Consider the following 16,647-nt stretch of genomic DNA (forward strand, 5'->3'; position numbering starts at 1 on the left):
GTCACCGTCACTGTTCGCCGCGGTACAACGAACTCCCGCGAGAGATCTCGACGAGCAGGAGCTAGGTGAACGCGTCTGCCGCTGGTCGACCGGGAGGGCGAGTGTGGGCGAGTGTCGATCGAGACGAGTCGAGTCGAGTTGCCGTAGTGCCACTGCACACACGTTTCCGAGGGGGGTCTTCCACGCTCCGCTTCGTCAGGTAAGTCACTTTTCTTCTCTGTCTCTCTCTTTCTCTCTCTCTCTCTCACTCGAGCGCGCTCCGTCTCCCTCGAAGCTCCGAATTCTCCTCGCGACTCGCTTCTCCCTTTTTTTTTTTATTTCCTTTCCCTTTCCCTCTCCCCGCCTCGACGTCGTTGATCGTCGGATCGTAATCGCGCGCGCGATAGACGGACGACAAGAACGACGAGGACAACGCCACTCTGTCACACGTTCTCCTCTCTCGCGGCGATCTCCATCCACTATGCAACCCGTTTTACGGCGGGGTAGAAGCGGACGCCGACCCCTGGGCGCACTTTCGAAAGAGCGTAGCGCCGTCGATGTAGCATTTCCGGCGCTGCGCTCGCGAAATCGGTTGGTGCGCGTCGCGCGCTTCCGGCTTTGCGCGCGCGTTCAGGAATCATCGTTGGCCGGAGAACCCGCCGGGTGCTTCGTCCCGCTCTCGATCTCAGGAAGAAGCGGTATGACCGCTCGTGATTAGAGAAAATGTCAGGTAATACTCTGATTAGCTTGATTCGCGATTGATCCACGTCGCGAGTTTACTCGAAGTAGAATTTCTATAAAAATAATCGTTCGCAGGCTCTTCGTACGCCAAACGATTACTCGCCGGTACCGAGAGCGTCCATCCGGCTCTTGGCCGTCGCCGCTCCGCTCCACCAGGTGCATCGCACTCGGATATAAATAAATCAAACGCATCCTTCGCCGGTGAACAATGGAACTTTGCTAATTAGACCTCGGCCAGCCTGAACTCTGCGTGCCTTACGAATTAGCCGAATCTTTCCGTTACTTAATTGCTAATTACGAATACCCGCGATCGCGAATTAAGCCGTCCCACGACGTCACGCTGATTCCAAGAAGGCACGTCTATTTCAGCCGCTAAAAATTAGTCTCCCTCGCCGCACAACCGTCCGGCATTCGAATTTAGAAATATTCTCTCTTTCAGAAAACGGTACGGAGAGATACCCCCCACGATTTGCGTCGCATCCTCTCTCATCCGGAACGGAGAATCACGCGTATTTTTGACGCGCGTGCATATTCCAAAATGCGTCTGCCAGGGTCTCTGGCCAACGTCCATTATATATTTCGGAATAGCTGCGAGATCACGAGGGACGTATAAAATCGTGTATCGGAAAAAAGAAAAAAGAGATACGCCTACGGAGGACGGAGAGAGATACGCTCTATAATAGTATACTGCGTATGAGAACTCGACCGGCGGCGAGTGCTCGCGTCACTCGACGTAGAACGACAATGACTAAGCGAGAACGGGATAGTCACGCGCCAACGCGTTTGGACGTGCCGATCCTCCTCCAGGCGGCTTCACCCGAGCTAGACGTTTGCGATAATCGTGACGTCGGACGACCATTGCAAGAATAAATCCTGACGATGCGAAATTGCGGAATAAATTGGCGAAAGGAGAACGCGTCACAGCGATTACCGGCATACCGCCGCTTATGACCCTCTTTTGCCCGTTTCTTCCTGCCAAGAAACGACTACCGCGCCGTGAGGGATCTCCGCGGTCCGCGGAGGCCGCGTACCCCGGTGAGAATTTCGGCGCGATCAGTTTGCATTTGCTAGCCGGTAGCCATCTAGCGCGAGAGGCACATCCCGGGTGCCTTCGCGAGAAGACCCTTCGCACGCGCGTCAAGTACCTTCTGTCCACATCGTTGGCATTGGGCATCGGCCACGTCAGCTTCTCGTCCCTCGGTCAACTTGCTTGGGTCCGTTTGTTTCCCTCCTTTCCACGGAGATACTCGATAATCCACCTGTTAAGCTGTCAATGAGAGCAGGAAGGTAAGCCAAAGCTTCCTCTTCTTGATCCCCGAAACCGCTATTGATTTATATCCTTGTACCTTTTTTTTTTTTCTTTTTAATTTGAGTAATTTGTTTTTAATTCCAAATGATATATCCCCGACGCGAATAACTTGTATTTTAATACTAATGTGAAAAGGATTCATTTCAGAAAGCAGAGCATTTTTCGCACAATGTTATTTTGTGGCAAAAAGTAGATATGCCACTGTAGAATAGTTACATAACGATTAAATCTCAAGATTCAGTTATGTATTCACAAATTTCGAATTAAGACGCCGCCGTCTTATCGTTCCAAGAGTTTTGATAAATACCCACGTTTGTTTATAGATACGTTTGGCTTATACAAGTTTCGAAATTGGCAAGAACGTGCTTCGAGGAGCAATATATTCAAAGACAATTATTTGATTAGTCTCTTTAATATCTACTTTTAGTACATAATAACTCAACGAAATTTGCACTGCATCTACACGCTTGACTTTCGGTATTTGGAACTTTCACAATTTTTTCTTTACTTTATTTAAATCAAATCAAACGATTCATGCATAAAGCTAAAGCTATTATAGCCTTTACACAGCGTACGCGTATAAACGCGTCTAAATCGCTGACTCACCGGCGCAGATCATGCTAATTAATTGTTAATATAGAATTGAATATTTTCAGAGCAAAATGGAGGAAGAAGATATGAGGACGACAGTGGAGCTGTACATTTATGATCTTACCAAGGGAATGGCAGCGATTATGTCACCGATACTCATCGGTAAGCATTAGAAATTTATAACATAAGTGACAATATTAATATCTACTTGTATGTATGTAATTATCACTTATATTTATCTCTTTAAATTGATTTTTTTTTAGGATCAAAGTAGACGTTCTGAATGTTAGGCGTGGTCTTAGATATTTGTCATTTCAAACTTATGATTATGATATCGTTGAAGTGCGGCGATTTAAATTTGTATAACAAGGAAGTTGACGCGATTATATTTTTATTTATTCTGTTCAATTCTTCTTAGTCATTTTCGCTCATTAGTTCATAGGTTATCGCTATTGTTGCATTGTTTCTTCTCGTGACACTGTAAGTTTCGCCAGATTGCATAGGCGGGTTCAAATTAAGTTTGCGACTTAAATATAAACAGCCAAATCGAGAATCGACGACACTTTGGGTGACGATGACTCATTGTTAGAGACCGACGACGTTGTTTTCGCATGACCTACGTGCGTCGGATTAATCGCTGATATATTCTACTACGATGCAACGAGAAACGCGTCCAAATGATAGGGAGTCATTTTCTCAAAATATAGAAAATGGAATTCAAAATTAATATAAATAGCAGGTTTATTCGCGGCGCAGGTGCTAGACTAATTTTTAGGGATGTAGAAATGAATGGCTCGAAAGACAGTTTATCGTAGGAGAAACAGTAAACGCGCGCGGTATGCACGGCAATAATTTATGGAATCGCGCGTGCGACACGGAACCAACGCGGAAGCTGTGCCAGAAGAGGTACCGGAGCGGGAATTGCCCCGTAATCCCATGCGAAATTCCATGCGGATGGCGTAAAGCGCGAAGCAACACGCGAATCGCGGTGCTCCACGTGCCTGAGCCACGTTCCCGCACTCTTGAGCTATTTTCGATTGCGTCGAGTGCAGCGTTCATTCGACTCTGAGAAAGTTTTGATCTGGAAATTGGCAGTAACTCCAGACCAAACAAATGTCAAGTTAGATCTCGGAGGATCAATGCCTGTGGATGTAAATTATTTTGATAAAAGGATAGTGAGTTATAAATCTTTTGTGAAATATCTTTTAAACTTTAAAGTACAAGAATTTATTATTTCTAATTAAATTAATGCTACATGTGATAGTCAAGGAATTATTATTTAGTAATTATTTTTTACTCAGTTTGGAAAAGTATTTTATTGTAACAAAGGATACATATTTCTTAATTATAAAGTGGTAAATTGAAGATTTTTTTTATTACATAAATGCATTCTATAAATGTATTACATCTACCGGCATCGGAAGCCTCGACTTCGCCACTTTTGAATTTATCGTAAACGTCGACGTCTCGTCCCGCTCTGGAAGTAATTATAACGGCTGGGTTATTTCTTGCGAGGTCGACATCACCGGCAGGCCCGCGAGGCGCAATGAGAAAACCACGAAGCAAGGCGTGTACGCGGATGTACTTAGCTATTTCCGCGGGCAAAACTGGGTCGAAGGAGGAACATACGGGTCCGCAAGCCCGAGCTTTATCCGGGACTACGCGATATTTCGCGCACCGATCTAGCCGGTGAATTTATACGAGGACAAAACGTGACAATTATTATATCGCCCCCGTCGGTCCTTGAACAAATATTGTGAGCTTGAATATAAGCCTGTCTCGAGGTTGCCTCGTTGGATTACATTGATGATACAAATAGAATCCGTTTTCATATAATCCTAAATTCTTTCGGAACAACTTGGAACTAGCTCAGCTTCCGCAATAATTTCAAAGCAGCGAGTTTTCTTTTGATTTTATTTTCTTTCAAGAAACATATGCGTATTTTTACATGAGAGATGTCTTACATCGTTGAATTTTATAAAATTAATGTTATTTAGACTGATAGATATTTATCGTTCAATTTAAATTTTTTATTTAATATAAGAAGTCATAAATATCTCATGATATATGCGAATATCTTAATATTTATTTTCTCTATTTTATTACATTTTATTCGTTGTTAATTCTGACTTTTTAATCCGTAGGTCGCCAATTGAACGGAATATGGCACACGGCAATAGTCGCGTACGGAAGGGAATATTTCTTCGGTCCTGCTGGCATCCAGAGTATCCGACCCGTGAGTATCCTCCGCCACCTCTGACGGGCCCGATTATCTCGATCGGGATGTGTTTAGTTAGCGTTTCTCATATCACGATAGCCGGTGAAATACAACGCGGGGTTTTTCGTTCAGTCACGCAGGTGGTTTCTATCGCGTCGTACTCGATATTCCGCCCGAGTGCTTTCTTCTCTTCTCGTAAGTATTCCCACGCGTAAAAAACGTCGATTGCGGCTTCTGGCCGGAGCCAGTGTCAACAACGTTTCTCGTAAGCACCATGTTCCGCCGAGCTCTCAGGAGGGCGAGAGATTTCTGTTTACCGAATAAACATCCGAATCATTCTTCCAGTGGCATATTCCACTCCCACGCCGGTAACGTTTTTTTTTTTTTCTCTTTTTACGTTGCCGAAGCAAGATTTAACAATCTCAGGTCGGACCTCGTCGCCGTCCGAGAGGGTTCATCGCTGGGCAAGTGCAATATGTATAAATAACCGGGACTGTGCTATCACCGCTATCAACCGAGCTGAGGGAATTTAATGACCCGGCCGCTTCCCGCTTGGTGAACCTATCAGAGACCTATTGGGCTGCGCCGATCTACCCTCCGGCTTTCTCGGAGTCGCGAACCGATCATCGGAAGGTCTAGTCGTAGAGCGGCGGAGTCGCCTGACGGGCCATACGATACGCTAGACACGAGCGGGAACTAAATTTGGTGCGGTTCAATCCGAAAATAATTCCGCTGTACACAAACGTGAACACCCGCACGCACACACGTGCGTGCACGTACGTATCTATTTCCTCTCTTTCTCTCTCTCTCTCTTTGCTGTCTTTCTTTCTCTCGCGGTCACTCTCTTTTCTGCCCATGCTCCACGAGTTCAGACTCGACGTAAGGCGAGGGTAAGGTGAGTCCATCCGTGCTTACATCCCGCATGCAACGAAATGTTTCCTGATTATTTCAGTGTGGTAAATTGTACTTGCATAGCCAATTCACCCTTCTATCTAGCTGAACTAGATAGTGCGATTACCCTAAAACAGTTTCTCTTCATTTTACTTGAGCTTAGATGAAATACGTACCTACAGTCATCTTTTCATTCGAAGATAAAGAGAGCGAGACCAGGAACAGAAATCACTCTGCCTCGAATATCTTTCCTCGAGTAGTTTCTTCGTGCGAGTCGAAGCAACCGCCGGTGGCGGAAGCAATAATCGTAATGTTTTCTTTTTTTATTTTTTCTTTCCGTACGGCGTCTTCGGCCAGTGGTTTAGGAACGCGTATCGCAATTTCGGAAGTGTGTGCGCGCGCCACACGAGTATTCTTCAACGTCGTCGGCGTGTTTCGTTTACCGTGGCGGCTTTGAGCACTGGCAGTCCGCGTGCGAAATCGTTTCCTACTCCCGGGAACGCTCCCGAGAAGAGCGAAGGGAAAGCGGCTTTTTAAAATTTCGTTTCTTCATCCGTTTAATTAATTACCTACCGCGAAGTCCTCTCGAGTTCGCAAGTGCTTGACGGTTTGCATTTCCGGCTTCTTATCGTAGCCGCTGGAAGAGGAGTTTACGTGGCTCACGAACATGGAAAGTGAAGAAACGTACTTTGGAAAATTATAGTTTTTGTGAAAAAAAAAAAAAAATAGCATCTCTACGGTTTCGCGGATAATTTTTAATGAAAAAAAATTATAAAAACACGTTGTTAAAATATCTGTGATAGTTTTGAAAGCTTGTAGCTCTTCAAGGTAGCTTGAATGGAAAAGTTTACAGCCTGGTGATTTGGTGCGCTAATTAAATAACGCAATTCCTGAACGGTGGTCCTATCAGAGTGTCCATATATTTGTTGCTCTCCTCAGAATAATAGACACCTTCCCGTCTTTTCTCTCTTCTCGGTCTTCGTTTCCGCCGGGCCGCCTCTTTTTCTTTTGCGTTCTAGAAGAGGTCGCGGCTTCAACCGCGGGCATCTATTTTCGGCGATTCCTCGCGGCGAAGCGGCGAGATTTGTCGTGGTTCTAAAATTACGCGCATCACTAATGCCAGGGAGGGAGGGCGGGGTGTTCTCTATACCTTTCTCATTCTCTCTCTTTTACTCCCTTCTGTCACTCTGACGAACGAAACCGGCCGCGGGATCGGCGCAGCTGCCGCAAAATTGACATTGACGACGCGCCGCGGTTTTCCCGAACGCGATTTTAACAGCGTACCGCACACCAGGATCTCGTGTTTTAGGGCGGCACGGAGTTGCGGGATCCGCAGAGAATCGAGAAGCTCGGGGAAACTTATCTGCCCTACTCGGTCTTTCTGGAGTACATAAACGGCCTGGGAACGTCCACGTTCGCGTGAGTATCATCAACTCATATACTTTTGTTTGCGTACGTCTCCGAAATTGTCGCGTTCGTAATTTGCATCTTTTTAAATCTTGACTTTGAAATTAAAATCCGGAAGGATACTTCACGTGCATTATCTTACGTGCACTTATATTGTTCTATTGTTGTATAGGCTTCGCTATTTAATATCTAATTTTATTTTAATACCCGAATAATAATTGCTTTGTCTTTGTTTTATACTTTACTTCCTTTAGACCGGGCACGTACAATCTCTTCAGACACAATTGTAATTCTTTCACTGAGGAGGTCAGCAACTTCCTGGTGGGCAACGGCATTCCCAAGTACATCCTTGACTTACCGGAAGAGATATTACAAACGTACGTTTTATCGCCATGATATGATATTCGATGTAATGTTTATTACAGAAAAAAAAATCGAAATATTAATTTAATTTATTTTAAAGCGTTATTCATTTACGAATTATGTTTGTTCTCAGACCAATCGGGCAAGCTTTAGGACCGTTGATAGAAAGTTTGAGCAGCAACGCGAGTGCTGGATTTACAGTCGGTCAAAGATTTGTCGAGGCGAGAATTCAAAGAGAAACTTCCCCGGAGTATCAACTTTTGAACACAGCTATCGAAGAAGCAAGGTACAGTTCTGCACGTAATTACGTATCAACCTCTTTTCGTAAATATTTTACAAAAATTTCCAAATGACACACTTGCAGATTGAATTCAATCGCGTTAGAGGAACGGAGAAACGTCATTAACGAGAAGCTAGCGAAAAAGGACCGGAAGAAGAAAAAGAAGAAAAAGGAAAAGAAGGAAAAGGGCAGCAGGGAAGCCACCGGTAGCGATAGTAATAGTACCGGGCCGAGTAATTACTGCACAGATATGGCAGAAAGCGAGAGTATGTCAAATTTAACATCCCGATTATATTAATTTTAAAATTTAAGAAGTTTTGACGTTAATTATTTGTTTATTGGTTATCAGATGCAGTTGGCGAAGCGCAACAACAGACAGCTAATGGAGAAAATGCGCCCGCGGAAATGCTTCCGTCTGAACGAGTGAAACTGATGGAGGAAGACGAGAAACGTGAACAAGAAGAGAAAAAGCGCCATCGAGATCCACCGATAGTGTTCAAAGATTTGGTAGACGTGCAAACGGAGTATGAAAGCTTGGTAAGTGCTCTTAAAGGAAAATTGAACGACGAGGAACAGAGATGCCTAGACGAACTACGGCAATATGTCTTGGAAGATGAAGGCTCCTGGGCTTTAGGCGACAATTTTCTAAATTTTGTTGGTGAGTTATTGAAATAATACATATTCGTTTTTTATAGTTAAAAAATTATCTTTATTTGATTAAATAAAAAAAATGTTAACATTTAAATTTTAGGTCGAGTTCTCTACGACAAATCGTTAGATAGCGATGTACGAGTAAAATTATTGAATGTCCTTTCTGTCGCCGCACTGAAGGACGATGTGATTTTATTATTGCATCAGGACAGGCGAGAGCATATTATCATGACTTATGCTTTCGATATTGATCGACATCCACCGGAGGAGCAGCTTCCACTCGCACAGTTCGTAAGTACTAGTATCTTATTATAATGTTACGTTAATTTATATTATATTTTTTTAACTGGAAATTGATAGAAATTTATAAAATTTATACTTTTAATTGTTTTAAATAGTTGGCAAATATGTTCGAAAATCTCAGCAGTTCGGAATGGTTGCTCTATATATCGGAGTGGCAGCATCAAAATCAGAACGTCAGCAATATAAGAGTAACAACTAAGGTTGCAGTACACTCGCTGCTCTCAAACTCGGAAGATCTGCAGATCCGCGGTGCGGCCATCATCCACAATCTTGCCTGCAAGGAGGTAAAAACTGTGGTCTGTATCCTTTCTCGTCCGATTAACATTCTCACTTATTCGCCGATATGTGCTTTTATTTTTGTAACTCATTACTGCAAACGCTTCGCAAATCGAAGGCATCTTACCGTAGTTTTCAATTCTACAATTATTTTATTTGAAGATAGGTTTTTAATTACATCAAGTAGTTTTCTAAAATAATTTTTTTAGAAATTCTAGTATTAAAGCATTCCTTCAATGCACGATTATTTGTAATGCCGCTTTCGGAATGCTTGCCGATATCTCAAAAGAACAAGCTCGCACTGTGCCTTGAAAAAGAAGTGCTGCCTTTATTAATAACAAAAAAAAAAGGAGAATATCAGCTATTTAAATCACTGTCAATGCTAAACGTGACCGTTGACGTGGACGTCCACTCCTGGTAACTTGATTCGAACGAGCAACGAAAAGAATATATAAGAGAATACCCGCATTTACCATTAATAAAAAAAAAGAAAACGGTTCAAAGGATACATGACTCACTCGATACTCGTTTGCATGTGCACACTGAAGCTCTTTAATCGTGCGGCAATGATAGTGTAGCATGTGACGGATATCCTTCCAGAAATCGGATACTGTGTTTTCAGAAAATGAACAAAAGCAAAAATCTGCGGCGACTTTTACCAAAAGGCAGCATTTCTAAGGTACCTATCCAAATCCATGTTAAATCGAACCGTGCGCTGCGGTAAGTCGTTAACTGTTAATCGACGTCTTGCGTACTGTCGAATACACGTGCGTAATATATATATATAACATAATGTACGCAACGACCGTGATTAATTCCTGAACGTGTGAGTGTTCGATAATGTTTTATATACATATGTTAACGTTTACAGAGGACTTATTTAACAGCGATAGTTTCAGACTTAAAAAAAAAATTAAAATTTATGTGTAATTATTTTTTTGCGAACATTAAGAAAAAAATATTAATTTAATTACATTAACTTTGAAATGGACATGGAGCTTTCAAACATTTCGCATTTAATATTGCAATCTTATAATTATTTGCTTGATATCGCATCATATAAAGTGTTAACATAAATATCATTTTTCTTTTTTTTATTGATGATTAAAATGTAGTCTTAAATTTTCACGTTATGTGTAAATTACAGGTATTCGATGACGTCGCAGTGGAGCTGACAATGGCGTTGCTGCAATATTTCAATGGCACTCCTGCGGAGGAACAGTTATTCACATGTATGAAGTCGCTAGCACGTTTCACGCAGATCAGCGGGCAAGAGGTGCCGCAGCTGATACAAATGATCGGACCCGAACCAAGCAAATTCAAGGGTACCTCCCAGAGAATTGACGAACAAATCGATCAAGTTAACAAAAAGCTACGTTAAATCATGGGCGAAAATGTCGTGTTTCTTAAGTGCGAAATAAAACTGGACACGCTTTCGCTAGGTTTACAAGTAAAGTTATATTAAAATGAATTTTTACTTAGAGATTTTATCAAAAAAAAAAAATCATTTATTATTACTATTATTATTTACAAAGATTAATTATAAATTATTTCTGTTATTATAATATTTATAATATGTATATTATAATAATCTTTATTTTTATTTCCCTAAAGGTTACAAACGTGTCCACACCTTTCTTCGTTACATTAATCATACAATCAATCCACTTACACGTAACATATCACACACCATACTCCTGCAACATTCCCCATTCTACATACCTCATGCACATGGTATGCTTTGCATACAATAATTAAACATTGAATCTAATCTCCATATTAGCTGCACCGAATAACGGCGTGTTGAAGCATTTACACACGTCTACACTCCACATCATATATTTGTTTTTTGCACGGCGAAGAGCGTCGTGCGAAAACGTAATAAAATTTTGACATTAACAGCGACTTTTCTTGTAAAACGTATTATTTTTTCTTCGTAGTTTTGTAAAGATGTTAAAAAAGAAGGGCAAATCTCAAGCGTTGGGATTACTCTGCCAAGTATCTTGCACTAAATTGCGAGAGAATCAGATGTAGAACGTGTTAATAAGTAGGTGCTAAGTCAGCTGTTGTTGCTAATCTCACAACAAAGTTACTGGCGCCCGTTTGGACGGCTCTTTATCAAATTGTCAACAGCGCGCATAATATGAAACTGGCGACAGTTAATCGCGCAATTAATAAGATTTTCACGTGGGAATTTTTCCAGCGAGCTTTTGGGGATAGACGCATGCGGGAATGATAAGATCTCGCGCGAGAGCGCCGAGAGATCAGATGTTGAAACACGCTCGTGATCTCGAACCCGTCAGAGTGAAATAATCGCACCGGATTAAAAAAAAATTTTTTTTACTCTCGCATCTCATCGACACCGGCGATATGTCCGAGGAAGAATGTCCGCCGATTATGATTTCGAAGCGGAAGCCACGCTTCACAGTAAAGAAATACATACCGGTGCTCGAGTGGCTACCACGATACACCAGGTTGAAAGCCGTTTCGGACCTCATAGCGGGCATCACTTTGGGTCTGACTATGATTCCTCAAAGTATGGCTTATGCGATGCTGGCTGAACGAATTCCACAGGTATTACAATTTTTCTTACTAGTTATAATATAATTAAGACTATGCTTACGCGGATATTTAATCTAATTTAATCTAATTAATATTTAATCTATTTAAAAATATAATTTTTGTGACGCATCTTTTTATGTTGTTAAAAATATTATGCGACGCTTATAAATGATGCTTTCAGTATGGCCTGTACTCTTGTTTCGCCGGTGGTTTTTTTTATATTATCTTTGGAACTATCAAAGAAGTCTCAATTGGCCCATCATCTTTAATGTCTCTTCTAACACTGCAGTACACAAGAGACATGCCGCAGGAGTTCGTAATACTCTTGTGTTTTCTTGCTGGATGCATAGAATTTTTAATGGGCGTATTAAATCTAGGCTTGTATTTCGAAATGATCAAATTAATTAGTTTTTAATTATATTCTTGTTTCAAAATTATAATCTCATTTTGCAACTATTTCTGTATAATGTTAATCGATATTATCTTTCTTGCAGGATTCCTGGTGGATTTTATATCGGTCCCTGTAACGTCTGGTTTTATGTCGGCGGGAGCGGTAATTATAATAATCGCTCAGCTGCAGGGCCTACTAGGATTAAAATATAAGTCAGAAAATATTGCAGACAATCTGTATAAAATGATTAAGAATATTAATAAAATTCAGCCGGCCGATTTCGCACTCGGGATTTTCAGCCTCGTGTTTCTCTTGATCTTTAGAGTGAGTGCCGGGATTATAAGCGGACAATTTAAAACGATTGTTATGGCCCAAATATTATATAGACTTTATCTTTAGAAATTGAAAGATATCGACTGCTCTTGTGCAAAAAATCAGAAAAATGCTTCCAGAAGTGCAACAATAAAAAAAACACTTTGGTACTTTTCCATTGGCAGAAACGCTCTCGTTGTACTTATAAGTTCCACGATAGCGTATCAATTCGAGGTATTTACAGGATCTGTTCCGTTTAGACTCTCAGGTACCGATTTGTATTAATCTATTATTTATTAGTTACAATTATACTGAGAACGGTTTTTATCTTTTGGACTTTAATAAAACTTTTATAAATTTTTCAGGAAAAATAGAGCCCGGTCTACCGAAAGTCTCGTTACCACCTTTTTCATCACAAGTGGGAAATCAAACGTATACATTTATCGACATGTGTGCTCATTACGGAATTGGACTAGGAATTCTTCCTGTTATATCCGTTTTGGCGAACGTAGCGATAGCTAAAGCGTTCGGTATGGATTTTCATAATGTTTTCAATAATTGTTAAATAAATAAAAGATTTGTTAATAATTTTAATTTAATTTTCACAGCAATGGGCGCCAATGTCGACGCGACGCAAGAAATGCTGGTCCTTGGTCTCAGCAACATAGCCGGTAGCTTCGTATCATCTCTGCCAACTGCTGGGGCGTTTACTCGAAGTGCAGTCAGCAGTGCCAGCGGAATACAAACACCCATGGCTGGTTTATATTCCGGTAGTAGAGAATTTAATGCATTAAATTTACAATTTAAAATAAAAATTAAAATAAAAAATTAATTAAATTGAATAGGTTTCTAGCTAGAATTATTACATTTTATCATAATTTATTATTACGGAACTTTCATGCATAACTAGAGAAATTTATGATTCTAATCTTGATGCGATAGCGCGTAATATGCTGTATGACATTGCATGATAATACGAGAATCTGTAGTATAGCGCACAAGAAAAAGATGCGATAAAAATTAATAGACGATATTGTGTTTTGCAGGTTCTATGGCATTGCTGGCATTGAGCTTTTTAACGCCTTACTTTTCTTACATTCCACGTGCGACGTTATCTGCTGTATTGATAAGCGCTGTGCTATTCATGATTGACCTAAAGATTATAAAATTACTCTGGAGAGGAAGCAGTCAGTATATATCATGTTTCCACGCGCGCGCGTGTGTATACACATATTAAACGAGAGATGAAACATACGAATAACTTATGTAATATTTCTTTTCTTGTAGAAACGGATGCTATTGCGGCAATAGGAACCTTTGCGCTCGCCGTTTTTATCGGTATTGAAATTGGACTTCTTCTAGGAGTTCTCTTCAACTTGATTTTATTTATCCGACTGTCAACAAAATTGAATCTACATGTAACCAATTGCAAGGTAAATTTGAATAATATACTGTTCGAAAATAATTTTTTTTTCATATATTTTATTTAATATATTCTAATATAGTATATTGTAATAGATAAGATAATTTATTTTCAATTTTCTTAGGGTATAAACAAAATGTATCGAGTATATACCGAAATAAAATTGATAAATTAACATTACTCTTTTCCAGACTCATTTAGGAAATAGGTACGTAATGCTAAAACCTAATATCTGTCTCCATTATCCCGCAGTAGCGTCTTTCTGCAATATGACCATGAGTTTAGCTGAAAACAATATTCCGTTGATTGTAAACTGCGAAAACTTTACTAATCTCGATTATACTTCAATCAAGGTAACAGATAATATTTTTTTAATTGAATAATTTCTCTCTATTAATTAGCAAATGTATTATTTGAACTATATATGGTGTTTATAGGGTATTGAAATCTTATCGAATAGATTAAACTGCGAAAGAAACCGATTCTGGCTTTTGCATCTTAATTCTGACGTTATAAAAAGCATTAACGTTCTCGCTGACAGCGAATACATTCGACTTATTGAGAAAGATGAAAGCATCGGGGATATTCTCTATAGTGCGTATTTAATAATTAAAAGCTACACAATATAATTACTACAAAATAATTAGGATGTAATTTAATGAACATTCTTTTTTTCCAGACGATGCATTATCTAATACTAAAGATTCTGAAGATTCGATCAATGTTACAGTAAAAAAAATAACAGAAACGGAGAAATTGAGTTATGAAAATCTTCCATACACGAATACTCGACGAAAGAATTCTGGATCCAACGCCGAAGAATTAACTTTAATATCGTCACAGATACAACAATAATTAAAGTGACTTTGGCTTCGTTTAATTTAATTATTTTAATTATATACATATGAATAATAGTAACTTGGAATTAAATTGTGTTTTTATAACAAAAATATTAGATTTTAAAAGACTTTGAAAATAAAGTTTTTTTTTTTACTATCCCTGATAATATACTTTCCTTTAAATATCTATTAAATAATGTTAACATAAATGTAATGTATGTTGTATATTATTTTACTATATGTTATTTTATTTACGTTGTGCGACATTTAATTATACATAGACTCTCCGTTTGCCCATTTAATTTATTTCTATTGTAAATTTGAATTCAAAAATGTACCGCTTAATCGCCATGTTAACTCTACCATGCGAGAATTTATCTATATACTTTTACATGTTCTCGCGGCGAGATAGATAGAGAGGTTAGAAGAATCGCTGACATCTCCGGCCGCAAAACGCCAGAATTGACGAATTTCTTATCTTATTTTTAACTTCTTGTTTATTTTAACAGGCGCATGACTAAATAACTGTTTTTATTTAATTACAATAGCTTTTAAAACAATGAGCATAATTACGGAATCTGAGAAGAAACGTTTACGTTCTTTGAAGGAAAAAAAACAGTCGTTTAAAGCAAAGGAACAACTTATAAAGCAAGCATTAAGTAATTTGGTAAGTTTATTCATATTAAATCTATATACATATTTTTTTTTTTTATTACAAGTTATATACGAAGTATTTTATTTGTATAATTATCATTTTTTTAGGATAATACTAAAAATAATAAAAAAATTATATTTGATGACATTGATGAAGAGCAGTCATTAAAATCAAAGAGAAAGATTAAGAAAGATTTGTTCGATAATGACGATGATAATAATGAACAAGATTCCTTGTGGAATGAAGAAGAATTTAAAGTAAAAAAAGATAAAAAGGTAAATATATATATTTTAAGTAAAAAAATATTTTATGTGTTTTCTTCTGAAATAATAATACTAGTACAATTTAATTATTCAGACCACTCTCGGCAACGATGTACGTTTTACTCTAGATAAACGTTTCACAGAAGATAATTGTCAGACTGAGGAAAGTAAAATTGAAGACACAAATGAATATAACTTACAGAAGGAAAAAGAAAAACAGTTGGATATCTTAGAAAATATTTTAGGAATACCTCTTAGTGTAAAAAATCAGGAACCTGAAGCTACCAAGTAAGAATTTATTAAGCAAACAATTTATAATTAATGTTTGGGCTATTTAATATTAAAATATTTACAGAAAAGGACTGATGATAAGATATGATCCAACTAAAGATGGACATGGGGAATATGAAGTAAAACCTACACAATCTGCACAACTGAAAACTAAGGAAACCAATACTAAAAAAAAGAAGCATGATAAAATACCTTTAGAAATTGAGAATCCTGCACTTCCAGAAGTATCAAAGGACATTTATTTTACTGTATCCAACGTCTTGACCGAAAGTCTGAAACAGAAAGAAGAATTTAGCTTACTAAAAACGCACGGAAAAGAAAATCAAAGTTCAAGTATTTATTAAAAAATATAATATTTTTAATATTACATTATTTCAGTTCAGCACTCATTTATGTTACTTTAATTTTCAGAAAACACTAAGGATGACGATACATTCGCTGTAGAAAATAAAGATATCCAAAAATTTAAGTTTGGATTTAATGCGAATAATGTATTTAAAGATAATTTATCTGATGATGAAAATGCACAAGAAATACAAAATGAAAAACATCAAATAATTTCGGAAGTTGAAGAAGATATTCAACAAAATAATCTGTTTGGCTGTAAAGATACTTTATTTTTTGATCACAACGACATGCGGTTTAATGGTATGTAAATAAAATTAAATAAAAAAAAAAAAAAATTAATAAAACGAAAATATAGGATTATACGAATTTTTTTTTTCAGAGGCTATAAAATTCTTCAGTGCAAAAGCTGCTTCGAGTGGTGAACTCAATAATTTAAGACGTGAATTGAAAACAATTGTTCGTATGAAAATTCGCAATAATATAAGAAGACATCAACCATATGGTACAAAAAGGAAAATAAAAAGATTTTAATAAATATTTCTCGATCCAACGTA

General features: G+C 38.5%; 3 protein-coding genes across 8 annotated transcripts; all 3 read left to right on the plus strand.

The window, feature by feature from the left end:
- Window positions 1–71: 71 nt before the first annotated feature.
- LOC139108961 (uncharacterized) lies at window positions 72–10,600 on the plus strand. Of its 6 annotated transcripts, none has more exons than XM_070667667.1 (13): window positions 72–199; window positions 2,686–2,782; window positions 4,765–4,856; window positions 4,971–5,033; window positions 7,039–7,148; window positions 7,391–7,513; window positions 7,633–7,785; window positions 7,864–8,045; window positions 8,129–8,437; window positions 8,531–8,721; window positions 8,829–9,017; window positions 9,632–9,688; window positions 10,157–10,600. In XM_070667667.1, exons 2-13 carry the CDS (start codon window positions 2,692–2,694, stop codon window positions 10,388–10,390), a joined length of 1,794 nt encoding a protein of 597 aa, XP_070523768.1. In that variant the 5' UTR covers window positions 72–199; window positions 2,686–2,691; the 3' UTR covers window positions 10,391–10,600. The 6 variants fall into 6 exon arrangements, with proteins under 6 accessions (XP_070523768.1, XP_070523769.1, XP_070523764.1 ...); XM_070667663.1 differs by lacking the exon at window positions 72–199 and adding an exon at window positions 1,196–2,007; XM_070667668.1 differs by lacking the exon at window positions 4,971–5,033.
- A 467-nt stretch (window positions 10,601–11,067) lies between these two features.
- LOC139108959 (sodium-independent sulfate anion transporter) lies at window positions 11,068–14,693 on the plus strand. The gene is made up of 11 exons (XM_070667658.1): window positions 11,068–11,583; window positions 11,753–11,948; window positions 12,066–12,286; window positions 12,362–12,542; window positions 12,640–12,804; window positions 12,883–13,044; window positions 13,321–13,461; window positions 13,562–13,707; window positions 13,889–14,050; window positions 14,135–14,291; window positions 14,377–14,693. Exons 1-11 carry the CDS (start codon window positions 11,380–11,382, stop codon window positions 14,550–14,552), a joined length of 1,911 nt encoding a protein of 636 aa, XP_070523759.1. The 5' UTR covers window positions 11,068–11,379; the 3' UTR covers window positions 14,553–14,693.
- A 250-nt stretch (window positions 14,694–14,943) lies between these two features.
- On the plus strand, window positions 14,944–16,624 carry LOC139108965 (probable RNA-binding protein CG14230). Its single transcript, XM_070667678.1, has 6 exons — window positions 14,944–15,203; window positions 15,299–15,466; window positions 15,549–15,742; window positions 15,810–16,078; window positions 16,157–16,393; window positions 16,473–16,624. The coding sequence occupies exons 1-6, from the start codon at window positions 15,096–15,098 to the stop codon at window positions 16,622–16,624; spliced, it is 1,128 nt and encodes a 375-aa protein (XP_070523779.1). The 5' UTR covers window positions 14,944–15,095.
- Window positions 16,625–16,647: the final 23 nt, after the last annotated feature.

Source organism: Cardiocondyla obscurior, linkage group LG16 (genome assembly GCF_019399895.1).
Source record: "Cardiocondyla obscurior isolate alpha-2009 linkage group LG16, Cobs3.1, whole genome shotgun sequence".
Classification (NCBI taxonomy): domain Eukaryota; kingdom Metazoa; phylum Arthropoda; class Insecta; order Hymenoptera; family Formicidae; genus Cardiocondyla; species Cardiocondyla obscurior.